General features: G+C 47.3%; 1 protein-coding gene across 1 annotated transcript in view; it reads left to right on the top strand.

Annotated features, from left to right (window-relative positions):
- Positions 1-14470, top strand: part of MADD (MAP kinase activating death domain) — a 2427721-nt gene that overhangs the window by 1946001 nt on the left and 467250 nt on the right. The window contains exon 32 of the mRNA XM_044082094.1: positions 5965-6071. Coding sequence (XP_043938029.1) covers positions 5965-6071 — 107 coding nt within the window. The remainder of the gene's footprint in view (positions 1-5964; positions 6072-14470) is intronic.

Below are 14470 nucleotides of genomic sequence, written 5' to 3'. Positions count from 1 at the left end.
ATGTCAGGTCGTCAGTGGTATAAAATCAGGCAGCCGACGCCATTACATCAGTCTTTCTTGCCGAGGAGCCCAAAGCAGAAGCAGTTCACACGAGTGCTGGTCGGCCGCTACCTGAGTTTTCGTTTCCGAATTGAAGTTGAAGTCTTTTAAAGCTAAGTACTCTGTTGGGGATCCTTTTTTGTTGCTCTAACCTATGCCAGAAAAAGTTAACAATTGTCTTGACTGTGGAAAGCAAATACCCGAGACTTCCATTATTACTGTATCACCTGTTCAGGCGCAGACCACGACGTCCCCCGCTGTCACATTTGTGCTTTGTTCAACACCAGAACTATATGTCGTTTGGCCCTTATTGTAGCTAGATATTTTCGCTCTCGGTCCTTGAATTCTGATATGGCTTCAGTAAGCCATCCGACTACCGATCTTCCAAAAAAATGTAAGGATAAAGACAGAGACAGACCGCACAGGTCCAAAACTGCAGACGACGCTTCCATTAAGCTAGTCGTCAATTCTGCAGTCCTCAGTGAGGTGCTTTTGCAGCCCCTGATGTCTGCTTCTGTGGATTCTCAGGCCACTACCGAGACTTTTCTTCAACTAAGGATCTTGTGGATGTCTCTACCTAGTCCGGAGCCGCTGAGTAGGCACCAGCTTCTGAGGAAGTACTTCGCACTACCGATACTCGACATAGACCGGCGACTTCTTTTGCGTCTTCAGTTATTTCTAAAACTACCGAGTTTCTAAGGCCCAGGATACGTACCACACACAAAAAAAACGATGACCCAAGCTGAGGCACCTGCTTCCTTGCCTCAGTCTGAAATGCTTAAAATGGTGGAAGACCTTATTATGCTTATTGGGGAAGCCAGGCTACCCCTTCTAAAAGAAAGAGACTTGTCCCCAGTAGTTTTATCTCAACAGGAGTGCGATGACTCTGATGCATCTGAATATGAAGATATGCAACTTCTCTCTGCTTATGAGGATTCTGATGCAGAGGAATCCATTCCTTCTGCCTCTCCACCCGAGAATTTTTCATTTGGGGAAACCCTACATGCTTTAAGGGAGAATTTCCAATGGGAATGTCAGGACTACCCTCAGTAAAAAAAAAAAAAAAAAAAGACTCAGAGAATTCTTAGGTCTTCCACAGCACAGACCTCTGGTCATTCCTCCTGTCCTGTATGTTGTGGATGATGTTTTTATGGAATCCAGTCTCACTCCTGACACCCTTCCTCCTGCTCCCAGGAAACCTGACAGGTATTACAGCGTACCTGCCTCTATCAAATTTCTTTTCAAAAATCCTACTGCTGACCCCGAGGTCATTTCCCAAGAACCTAAAGGAATCAAAGCAACTTCAGCAAAGAATCCCACCCCCCTCAGATAGGGATTCCCGAGCATTAGACAGATGGGATAAAAAAGGTTACACCTCTGCTACTCTTGCTATTAGAGCATTAAATTGTCAGTTCCACATGCTGAAATAAAAGCAACATACCATGGAACTCCTCAAACAAAAAATATCTTCTTTTCCTGCTTGTGCAGAAAACAAAGAATTACAAGAGTTTTTGCATTCTGCAAGTCAAGTAACTAAGCACACCTTACAATGTGGTTTTGACGCCCTAGAAGTATCTTGCAGGACAGCAGTCACTTCACTGGTTCTGCCCTTAGAAGGCATGCTTGGCTTAAGGAACAGACCTTGCCAGGCCATGTCAAATCTAAATTATTGGGCGCACTCATGAACAAAGAAAACTTATTTGGCACCAAAGCAGAGGAGGTCTTAAAGAAGATGGAAGAAAAAGCTAAATCTATGCAGACAGTTAAAGACTTCTTACGGGTCCAGCTACTGAGGTTCAGTAGGCATTTCCCCTCCAAGCACTGGTCCTTTCCTGCCCCCTTCAGGCCAGCTCAACCCAGAACCAGGCGAAGCAGAACCCCTAGACAACAGCCCCAGGGAATGCAGAGATCTAAGAAATGGAGTTCCTCCTCTTTAAAAACAGGGAGTGCAATGCCCCACCCCATTATGGTAAGAACTCACAATGACTTTACACTTCCACTCTCCTACCTCTGCCCACCTGCTTGTGCCCCTAGGAGGAAAACTCTCCTTCCACGCAAGCAACTGGGCCACCATTACCAACGGCCGATGGGTCCTCAACATAGTGTCCCAGGGATGCAAATTTTATTTCCACATTCCACCAATCCAAAAAGGGTTCCCATATCTTCCTCAAAATCAGTGGGCAGAGGCCAAAAAGCAAGTCTTTTCCCTGCTCTCCATGAGGGCAATGCAGCACATTCCTGCAGAACAGATAGGCCAAGGTTTCTACTCCAGTCTTCCTGGTACCAAGAAAAGAGGGCACATGGCACCCCATCCTCACTCTATCCATTCTAAACACCTTTCTGGTGATACCATAATTTCAAAATGCTCACCCTCTAGCAGCTTTTACCAATGCTTTCCAAGGATGCTTGATTAGCCACCCTAGACCTAAAAGAGGCCTACCTACACATCCCAATCAGGAATCGTGCAGGAAATGCCTACGTTTCAGGGCAAGATCTATGCACTTTCAGTTCTCTGCGCTTCCCTTTGGCTTATCCATTGCTCCCAGAGTTTTCACAAAATGTCTGGCTCCCGACATTGCTTTTTGCAGACAAAAGAATTATTCAAATTTACCCATACTTAGACTGCCTAATTCAGGCAGACAGTCAGGAAAAGCTGCTTCAGCACCTGACTTTTGTAAAGGACCTACTGACCTCCCTGGGATATACTATCAATGAAAAGAAATCAAAACTAGTCCCCACGCAAAAAATTGTATTTCTAGGTGCAAGCCTGGACACAGCATCCCAGATGACATTCCTTACACCACAAAAACAAACCTTCCTGACAGGCTATTTCTCTCAACTAGCCACCAGAACCCAGTTATCCGCAAGGAAAATACTCAAAAGTTCTAGGGTTCCTGGCCTCCTGCAATCTACTCATTCCATATGCCAGACTGCATATGAGGAAACTACAATGGTACCTAAAAAGCCTTTGGTGTCAACACTCTAAAGACCTGGAAACTCTCATACCAATGATACCTTGTCTAAGGAAAGATTTTCTTTGGTGGGCAGCAGCATGCAACCACAACAAGGGACTTCCCTTCTCACAACCCCACGCTGCCCAGATCGTCACCACAGACGCATCAGACTATGCCTGGGGTGCACACCTGGACGGCAGGTGCATTCAGGGCCATTGGAGCCCAAATCAAATACATCTGCACATCAACCAAAAAGAGATGCTAGCTGTTGAGCACGCCCTGACAGCTTTCAGACCCCTACTCTCCCTGGGGCCTCTAGTGATCAAAACAGACAACACCACAGTGATGTGGTATATCAACAAGCATGGAGGGACTCACTCTTATCCTTTCTGCAGGCTCGCCATGACCCTTTGGCACACGGCCTCAGCTATGCAACTACACCTGCTAACACAATTCCTTCCAGGCTTCCTAAACTCTCTGGCAGACAACTTAAGCAGAAACCTGCTAGACCCACATGAGTGGCAGCTAGACCACAGGACCTTCACCCTTGTAACCCAGAAATGGGGCACACCGAAAGTAGACCTCTTTGCTTCCCACTCCAATCATCAGCTCAGCAAATTCTGCACCAGGGAACCTGTTAGCAATGCCTGGAATGTAGATGCTCTGTCCTTCCAGTGGGTGAACCTCTCGGTCTACACATTTCCCCTTCTACCACTCATTACAAGGGTACTGCTAAAAATAAGGGGGGAAAAAAGGAGGGCAATCCTGATTGCCCCAGACTGGCCACGCCAGCAGTGGTATGCACTGCTGCAGAGCTTGTCACCCCTGCCACCATAGCACCTGCCTCAGATACCAACACTCCTGACCCAGAGGAATGGAGAATTCATGCATCCCCAATTGCAGACCCTCAGCCTGGCAACCTGGCTTATTTCCTGACCTCTCCTCAAGTTTCCAGCCTAAGCAAGTAAGTCCTAGATGTTATACTTGAGGCCAGACACCCCAGCACTAGAAAATCCTATGCTGACAAGTGGAAAATGTTTTGCACCTGGATCAAGGCTAAGGGAGCCAGAGCGGCACAGCCCTCCCTACCTCTCATCCTGGATTACCTAGCAGACCTACTACACAGGGGTCTATCCTTCTCTTCTATTAAAATTCATGCCTCTGCCATCTCTGCTCATTACAGCACAGAGCCACCTCTCTTCTCACACCCTCTCATCAAACAGTTCCTAACAGGGGCTAACAACTTAAGACCACCCAGAAGAGCTATTACCCCAGCTTGGGACCTTAACTTTGTGTTGGAAAATCTCACCCTACCCCCTTTGAACCTGCAGCTTCAGCAGAGTTAAAATTCCTGTCTTGGAAGACCACCTTGCTTCTGGCTGTCACTTCAACTAGAAGAGTATCAGAACTACAAGCACTCATGGCTGTGGAGCCCTTAATCATTTTCCATGCTGACAGGGCCTCCCTCAGGACTAACCCATCCTTCATGCCTAAAGTGGTGTCCAGTGTGGCTCTCAACCAAATCTGTTCATTTGCCCACCTTTTTCCCCTAACCCACAAAACAAGGGGGAAAGGATTCTGCACTCTCTAGATGTGCACAGACGGCTCAGATTCTATCTAGATAGGACTAAATCTTTTAGAAAAACTGATCAATTGCTTGTCAGCTTCGCAGGAGGGGCAGAGGACAAGGCCATATCCAAACAAACAATCTCCAAATGGATGGCACACTGCATCAATTTCTGCTGCAAACAGCATGGGAAACCGCCCCCAAAGAGGGTCAGGACACATTCCACCAGGGCAACCTCCACCTCTGCAACTTTTCTCAGAGGGGTCCCCACCAGGGACATCCTGGAGGCTGTAACATCGACATCTGTTCATACCTTCACCAAGCGTTGCCACCTTGCCTATCTTCTCCAAATCCAGGGCAGGCTTTGCCACCGCAGTCTTGCAGGGCATCCTAGCCAGCCCCCAGTCTTCTTGACTGCCTCCACCCTTTTCTTCAGCTTTGGGAATGAACCCGAAGGTTATGAGTGCAGCAGTGAATGCACTCGAACATCTACATTTATGGTACGTGTACACGACTTACTTTATTTCTGGTTATCTCCTTTTCTTCATTCCTGAAGCTTTTTCTGGTCAGACACCCTTTGTTGTGTGAAGTTGGAGAGGTGGGAGAAAATTGATTTTATGAATCCCCACTTCAGAATTATCAGGCCAGCTATTTGGAAGAGGACAGTCTTATAAAAGAAAAGTGTAGGTTACCACTTGCAGGTGAGATAATTTGATCTCTGAATCAAATTATTTGGTGGTTTAGAAACTTTTGGAGGATCAGTTTGCAGCAGTATGTACCAGCATAATTTATTTTACATGAGCATATTGTAGACCACATGAAGGTGGCTTTCAGAATTATTAAAGAAACTATTAAGTTAATCTTTGAAATTTTAGATACTTAAGAATTCCTCAGATCTACTGCAGTGCTCCTTTCTTGGTAGAAAGTAAATACAGATTGCATATTTGTTGTCATCTGTAAAGCTTTTTGTTAATGTGCAGCCTTTTTGAGTACAGTCTTTCAACTTCAGAGTTTAATTGAATTGCAGTAGTAGGATTCTGATAACTAAAATCAGACCACAAAAAGAAAAATAGGTAAATTTTTCACAGTGACCTGTCTGATCTTTAATAATAAAATGTCACCATAGTTGAATAATTGAAGGAAATTGAAAAAAAAAAAACTTCAGACAGTAACAGCTGGATATTTTTTTTTTTGTGTGTGTACTCAGAGTTTAGTGCACCTAAAAAATGTGGTATATCCAGTTGTAATTGCTAAGTTAAATTTGAAAAGTTTGTCTAAATACTAAGCTGTACTGTAGCATATATTATAAAGTGCCCACTGTACATAAGAAAACTCTTGTCAGAGTACAAATGTGGTTTCTTCTTTCCATTTATCTTATAATTTTGTTCTTGCTTTTGACAACAGGACCTGAGTTGGGTGGAGAATTCCCAGTTCAGGACATGAAGTCTGGAGAAGGAGGGCTACTTCAAGTTACACTGGAAGGCATTAACCTCAAATTCATGCATAGTCAGGTAAGCTGGTGAGCAAGGGGCCTTTTGCTGTGTGTGTGTTTGTGTGTGTGTATACATTTTCTGCTTGAGGCTTGGCTTTGTTGTGCAGAATAGTCCTTCCACAGTTTTATTATCCAGTGTTTCCTCAAAGCTCAGACAGAGTTCTGTATACCGGGCTATTGCTTGTTGTTCAGACCTTTGAAAACTCATGCCACAGTGAGTTTTTTCCTACCTTCCCATTTCATGACTGCAGCTTGCTTCTGAAGTGTTTTGTGTATCCATATAAACATCTAGACTCTCCATTCAGAATGGTTATGCATATTACGCGTTTGTCATGTTATCGAAAGATGAAAATAGCGAACGCTATTGCATTGGCCCCAAAACATCTAAGCATGAAAATATCGAACATTCAGAACAGCAAATTTTTTCCCATGGAAAAAATTTGCTGCTCCGAAACACACACACACAACACAAGCACATAAAACAAACAGCAACCACACACATACACTTAAATTCCTACATCTAACGCTGCACTAAACTAAACATACACTACTATATACCCACTTACCTTAACCCAAACCCTATCTGTAAGGTCTGTCACTATCGCCCACTCACCTAACCCGCGCCCTAACCCTAACTCACTTAAACCACCCCATTCCTAAAGTCTGTCACTATCGCACACACGCCTAACCCTTGCCCTAACCCTAACTCACTTAACCCGCCCCTAACCCTAACGTACAAACAATCGCACACTTACCTGAATGCAACCCGTAACTTTCCACCACAGTGCTAAGAATAGCAAAGCCACAGAAATGGCCAAACAAATTCTTTCCCGAGGAAAGAATTCGCTGTTCTGCAGCTTCGCTATTCTTAGCGTTCGCTAAATAGTGTTCGATATCAGAACATTCGAAGTTTTAATACTTCGATGTTCTGATATAGACCCCATATTACATGCTCCTGATATTTGTTAATTACATGTGGTTGTGTCATTGAACTCCTCTTTTTGTTGCACTATATCCAACTCTTATTACAAGAAGCAAAAACCTCATGTCAAGTATTCCTGTTAGAGTGTCTTGTTTGCTTCAAATTGTAAAGTTGGTAAATGTTGCTGACCCAGAGTCATTGAAGGCAAAAGCTCCACACTAAAAGCCTTCAGACAGCAGAGAGTAGACTTTGAAATGAGCAACATGATTTTTGTCAGGCAGAAGGAAAAAAACAGCCCACAAAAATCCTACTGGGCACAGCAAGAACATGCATACTCCATCCAGACAGCAACTGGAGGCTTGGATTGAACTCACGACTCTGAAGCTGGGATGTCACTGCGGTAGTAGCTTTTGTGGTACAAAAAGGGGAAGTAAGAGGAAACATGCCTAACTGATTTACCTGGGCAGTACTCCAGCCAAAGTTGCATCCACCGAGGGGGTGAGAACCAAGTCCAGGGCTTTTGTAATCTGCAGAAGTAGGGAGAAGCAAGTAAGCATGTACAAATAGGGCCTGTGTGATTCCAGCAGCTATTTGCTTTGGAATATTGTGATCTGAAGTAGTTAACTTCACTTGATCAGCAACCTCTGGGTATCGTATCCGATTCGGATCCAAGCTGGCAGCTTTCCTAGCAAAATATCTGAGCTCCAAGCTCCTCCCCCCACCCATAATACTCTGCTACCTCCCTCTAGTCCTCAGAGGTGGTTTGCTGCGGTTTCTTGAAGCATCTGAGAACGAGCTCCTAGCGTTGAGTTTGTGAGTTAAAGTAAAATATTTAAACTTTTTTCCTTAAAAATCTCTGTAAACTTGGTGTGTGTGGTACCCTTTTCTCCCTTAAACTATTTTGGTAGTTTCACGTTAACTTTAGTGTAGTTATTAATTTCCCTCCCCCCTTCTGTCTGTGTGTGAAGGTGTGAGCGTGTGGGCCTGTTTTTTTCGAAAATGTCTGAAGGCCCAAAACCTATTTTTTTCTAAATGCTCCGAGTGTGGCCATAAGCTGTCCCCAGCGGATGGCCACACTGTGTGTTATTTGCCTGGGCATAGACCACCTTTCGTCAGGCTGCACTATCTGTGCAGCCTTCAACCCCAGGGCTTTGAGGGATAGGAGGACCAAGCTAGTCCTTGCAGGCCTTTTGCCCCCTGATTCGGCTTCGTCCTCCTCCCCCTCTGTGGCGCCAGCCGCGGCTGCTCCACCGATCGTTCCTGCTCCCCTGGCCGGGATTCAAACTGCCTCTTCGGCTCAGGAGGAAAGGGACAACAGAAAAAAGGACAAGAAAGACGAGGAGCGTGATGGGGACAGGCATTGTAGCCACACGAGGCGGGTCGTTTCATTTCCCTCGGCCCCGCCGTCTAAGCAGCTCCCCTCCCCCTTAAGGTCTCCGGGTCTTCCCCCTCCTGGCTTCGTTCTCCACGTTTCTCCCTGGAGCCAGAGGAGGAGACCTGGACACCTTCGAGGTCATCCAGACGGCCTTCCCGGCCAGCCTAGGCAGCCTCATCCAGGTCAACCAGAAGTTTATCCGATGTGGACATGGACCGGATGATGCGTTGATTTCTTCAGGCCCAGCTGCAGATGGGAGTGCTCTTGCCTCCCCTCCGGGAGACTCAACCCCATTTTTCACCCCCTCATTGCTCCTTCTCCGAACCACTATCAGGGTTTGGAGCTGTCAGATCCGGGTAGCTTCAGAGCCGGGGTTATGTCAGCGCCGACAGTGTTTCCTACTTCGGCGCCGACTGCACCTTCGAGCTTGTCGGGTTACTGTTCGGATCCGAGCTCTCGGGGCCGTGAGCTGGGCGTCTGATCCGGAGGGGTCACTGTGCCTTCGGCTCCGTTGAGGTCGGAGCACACCGTTCTTTCGGATCCGATCAGGTCATCTCCGGCGCTGATCCACACGCCGGATCCGAGGAGGCTGCTTTTGGATCCTAGGGAAAGCAGCTCACCCTCGGCATTCAGTGTCGTGGAGCGGGTCCTTTCGAGGGATTCGAGGCCTCAGGTTCTTGCTACGGATCCACCCGCCATTCCCTCTCAGATGGGCCTGTCTTCTATCATCCGGCCCCAGGGACAGCCTGCGCCTACGTCCCAGATGCTTCCCGTAGAGAAGCAGGACATTGTTGGTGAGCCCTCCTCAGACAGCCCCCCCGAGGAGGTTCCTCACAAACGAAAGTGTAAGAGGAGGCACTTGGACTCACCGAGTCCCTCATAGAAGACACGGACTTGGAGGAAGGGGAAGGTTCCCCCAGGTCACCCCCAGAGGAAGTCTCCTTTGGAGACATTATGGAAATGCTTCGTATTAGAGGGGGATGGTCAGCCCAAAAGCCTTCCCCCGATGAGTCTGTGTTTCTGGAGGCGTTCGCAGGCCCATCTACCTCTTGGGTATCCCCTCCCGCTGATCCCCTGGTGGACCTCATAACTACCAGGGCATGGAAGGAGCCGGACACTGTGGAGCCAATACCAAAGAGACAGGACAGGATTCTCAGCACCCCCACAGGACAGTTTGGAGCAAGGGTGCCCTGGTAGATGCCATGGTGGTGGCGGCTGCCACCAAGAAGGAATTGGCACAGGAGAGTTCCTCGGTACATCCTCCAGACAAGGAGTCTTGGACGATGGACCGCCTCGGAAAGTGGATGTTCACTTAAGCAACCTTCTCTGTTAGGTCGCTGAACTATATGGCACATGTAATTCGGCTCCAGCGGGACCTAATCAAAGAGTACGCTGGGTCACCCCCATAGTCCATGTCGGCCGAGGACAAACGGACCTTCTCGGCTCGAATGGCCACTCTTAAGTCTATCACAAACACCTCTATGCGGCTTCTCTCCCATGCCACGGAGGGAGCGGCTAGAGCCAGCGGAGCAGGCATGGTCTTACGACGACAGGCCTGGCTCCGTCTCTGCGACTTTGCGGAACCCTTCAAGGCGTCCTTCGCGAACGCCCCTTTTGATGGTTCTACGCTTTTTGGCGAAACCATCCGCGATACGGTACTCCAGAGCGAGAAGGACGGGAAAACGTCTGCCATCGGGATCCGCTTCTTGGCTCCTCAGAGGTCCTTCTCCAGGAACCAAAGAGAACAGAAGAAGATGTGGTTCCGGAAATCCCAACAATCCCGTTTCGCTCCGGACCCCTCATCCTTCAGAGGCAGAGGAGGGCAGGGTGGACGCCGGCCCAGAGGCAGAGGGGGGCCGAAGAATTTCGGGTCGAGGGAACCCTTTCAGATCGACTCGCGCAGCAACCCTGAGGGGTTGCCCGACTGATCCTCTCTGGAGGCAGTCGGGTGGGGCGCTTCTCGGAGCATCTAGCACATTGGGAGTCCATTACGACAGATCACTGGGTGCTCCGGATCGTATCCAGAGGTTACTCGATTCCATTCCTAAGTTCTCCTCCCCGGTCGGGGCACTTCCCCGATGTCCCACCCATTCAGGGGAAGGTAGCAGCCTTCGAAATAAAAGAGCTACTAAGAAAAAGAGCCATCCAGTACGTCCTCCCAGGTCAATCCGGATCAGGCTTTTACTCCAGGTTCTTTTTGGTGCCAAAAAAGACGGGGGACTTATGGCCAATTCTCGACCTGTCCACACTGAACCTGTCAATCGCCAAAGAAAAGTTCCGGATGGTCACCATTCAATCTATTCTCCCACTTTTACAGGAGAACGACTGGATGTGCTCCATAGACTTCAAGGATGCGTACTACCACGTTCTAATGGACAGGCGATCCAGGAGGTTTATCCACTTTCGGCTAGGAGACAGCCATTATCAGTTCAGGGTCCTACCCTTCGGTCTCACCACAGCCCCCAGGGTGTTCACCAAGGTCATGGCAGTTGTAGCGGCCCATCTGAGGCTTCAGGGAATACAGGTTTTTCCTTACCTGGACGACTGGCTCCTAGCCGCCCCCACCAGGCATCTACTATGTTCAGCAAGGGACTATTTCCTACATCTCGCCCGCCATCTAGGGATCACGATCAACCACAAGAAATCCCCCTTCAGCCTACTCAGATCTTGGATTTCATAGGGGCCAGGATAGACACAATTCAGTCCAAAGTCTTTCTGACAATGGACAGACTCCGCAACCTAAACCTCCACGTTTTGGCTCTTTTACAGTCCTCTGCCCCTCCAGCGGAATTAGTCCTGAGGGCTCTGGGGTCCATGGCAGTGGCCATCAACCTGTCACCGCTCGCATGTTTGAATATCAGGATTCTCCAATGGACCTTACAGGTCCAGTGGTCCCTCCTACGACATCCCTTGTCTTCCCCTATTCCCCTCAGCAGGGTTTGCAGGGAATCTCTACTTTGGTGGCTCCTTTCCAGGCACCTCCGGGAAGGGCGCCGCTTCTCCATGTCCCCAACCCAAGTCACAGTGACCACGGATGCGTCTCGCCTCGGGTGGGGGGGCATTGCATGGGCAGAACCGTCCAAGGCACGTGGACTCGCACCGAGGCCTTTTTGCATATCAGTGTTCTAGAGATGAGTGCGGTGCTTCTAGTGTTGCAGGCTCTCCATGCCCTTCTTCCTCTAGGGACTATTGCAATTCAAACAGACAACATATCAGTGGTCTGTTACATCAACAAGCAAAAAACAAACCAAAAGGTTCCGAACCAGCTGGGTTCAGTTAAGGCAGCTGTTTGTAATTTTGTAACACACACCCCTTTTTTTTGGGTTTTAAATTGTGTTTGATGATTTTTTCCTTTGTCTGAAGAAGTCTTCCTACTAAGGGAGACGAAAAGCGCTTTACTTTTACATTTCCTAATAAACCTTTGGAGTTTTACACTTGCTGGTTCGGAACCTTTTGGTTTGTTTTTTGACAGTTTGTTTTTCTTCAGTTTTGGAATTGTACATCAACAAGCAAGGCAGAACCAGGTCTTACCAACTTTGCCGAGAGGCCATGAGAGTGTGGGAATGGGCGATATCCACCAACCGCCTTCTCATAGCAATGCACATACCGGGTCGGTCAAACATTCTAGCGGACAAGCTGAGTCGAACTATCCTCTCACCCTACGAGTGGTCTCTGAACCCCTTAGTAGCGAAACAGATCTTCCTCAGATGGGGTCAACCTTGCTGTGATCTGTTCGCGTCGCCGTCGAACACAAAGTGCAGCGAGTTTTTCGCTCTAATTCCCCCACCAGGGGAAGCTCCCAGAGACGCTCTGGTTCATGCTTGGCCATCCGGTCTTCTTTATGCTTATCCTCCTCTTCCATTGATGACAAAATTCTTGCAGAAAGCTCGTCGGTTGGGGAGCAGAGTTAACCTCATAGCCCATTCGGTCCTCATCAAACCTGGTTCCCATGCCTACAGTCTCATCTAGTGCATCCTCCCTGGATCTTAGATCCCCTTCCGGATCTGATTTCTCACCCCTCGGGATTGAAGACCCCCGGCCTGGACAACCTCAAGCTCTCGGCTTGGTTGATCCAGTTCCCTTAATGGCTAGGACTTGTGATATCTCATCCTCAGTTAAGGCTATCCTGGTGGCCACTCATAAGCCTTCTACCAGGAAAATCTACAAGAGTAAATGGAAGCGTTTTTCTATCTGGGCGGAGCATAGGAATTTGAATCCTTTTACGGCTCCTATTCCAGCAGTCCTCGACTTTCTATCCCACATTTTTCATCAGGGGGCTAGTTCTTCAACTGTTAAAGTTCAGTTGGCGGCTATTTCCCACTTTCACATTGGAAACAATTTTGGCCCCCTAGCTTCCTCTAAGATCTGCAAGACCTTCCTGAAAGGTACCTTTCTTTTGAGATCCCCTGTTAAGGATGCAGTCCCTCCATGGGATTTAACCCTAGTTCTCCAGGCTCTGACTGGTCCCCCTTTTGACTCTGCAGCTTCGGTCGACTTAAAGTATGTGTCTTGGAAAACTGCCTTCCTGATTGCTATTACCTCAGCTAGAAGGATATCGGAGCTTCAGGCTCTTTGTAGTAAGCCTCCATACATCATTTTTCATAAAAACAGAGTTTCCCTCAGGACTAATCCCTCCTTTCTGCCTAAAGTGGCTTCCGAAGCCAACATCAACCAATCCATCAATCTGCCTGTCTTCTTTCCTAATTATCACAACAAAGGAGAGTATAGACTTCATTGCCTGGATGTACATAGACAGTTGCGATTTTACTTGCACAGAGCGGCTGTTTTTCGAAAATCGGAATAACTCTTTGTCTCATTTGCTAAGTCCTGTTTGGGTAAACCAGTGACAAAGGTAACCTTAGCTTGGTGGATTTCCCAAGGCATTCTTCTCGCATACAGAAGCTCTGGTCGACCTGAGCCTGTTCAGGTTCGGGCACATTCTACCCGTTCTGTTAGTACTTCTGAGGCCTTCTGGTCGAGGATCCCTTTGGATGACATTTGTTCAGCAGCTACTTGGGCTTCCTCTCATACTTTCATTACACATTATAAATTGGATCTGATATCCAGAAGAAGGGCATCTTTTGGCTCTGCAGTCCTCCGGAATATCCTTCCATAAGGACCTCCCAAGTTGTTGGTAGCTGGGGACTCTGTCCCACAGGTTGCTGATCAAATGAAGTTAACTACTTCAGATAAAGAAGTTAAGTACTCACCATAACGTTCCATCTGAGTAGGTAACTTCGTCAGCAACCGACCCTCCCTCCGTCCCCCTGAGCTGTAGTTCATCCTCGAAGGATCATTGTGTTTCACTTCCCAGATGACATCAGGTTAGGATGTTCAGGTGTTTTTTTTCCTTGCATTATTGTAGTATTCTGTGAAACTATGGCAAACTCGATCTGAGGATTAGAGGGAGGTAGGGGGAGGAGCTTGGAGCTTGCATCTTTTGCTCGGAAAGCTGCTGGCTCGGATCCGAATTGGATCGGATACCCACAGGTTGCTGACAAATGAATTTACCTACTCAGATGGAACGTTATGGTGAGTACCTAACTTCTTTTTTCCTTACACTGACAATATTGATGTGAGATCATGTTGAGAATATGTGACCAGTCAGTCCATGCGATGATGGAAAGTTAGTATGAAGTGACAGCAAATTAAAGGTGCAAAGAAGGGTAAATGAATTTCTCTGCCACATGTATTTATTGCCATTTGTTTGCCAGAGTAGTCAGATTGTGCCTAAAAATACCCTTTTTTCAGAGGAGGTTTGAGGAGAAAAGCTCCTTTTGAAAATAAGAGTTTACAGGCAGTGAATACACTTGCTAAGTGATAGTCATTGAAGAAACTTTACCTACATTTTACATTGCCTTTCAGTAATGTCATTGACTTAGAAAATGGGAGAGCTTAGTTGATGAATATAAATGTTTAGACTTCAGACGATATGTACAGTGTTGTGAGGATAGTGATTATTCCTGTTTAACAAACAACAGGCTGTACTGCAGTGCATTCATCTTATGAACTTAGGAAAGGTATTAATGGAAGGGGTTAAGTTGGCTCTCGGGTTGCTTTAGTTCTTGCCTCAGGTGAGTGTTTTTCCATGTATAAGTATTTTACGTAGACTTTTATAGTT

This window comes from Protopterus annectens, chromosome 9.part0 (assembly GCF_019279795.1).
Source record: "Protopterus annectens isolate FY-2018-M chromosome 9.part0, PAN1.0, whole genome shotgun sequence".
NCBI lineage: Eukaryota > Metazoa > Chordata > Ceratodontiformes > Protopteridae > Protopterus > Protopterus annectens.
The sequence above is the reverse complement of the archived record's forward strand: the minus strand, read 5'-3'. Positions and strand labels throughout refer to the sequence as shown.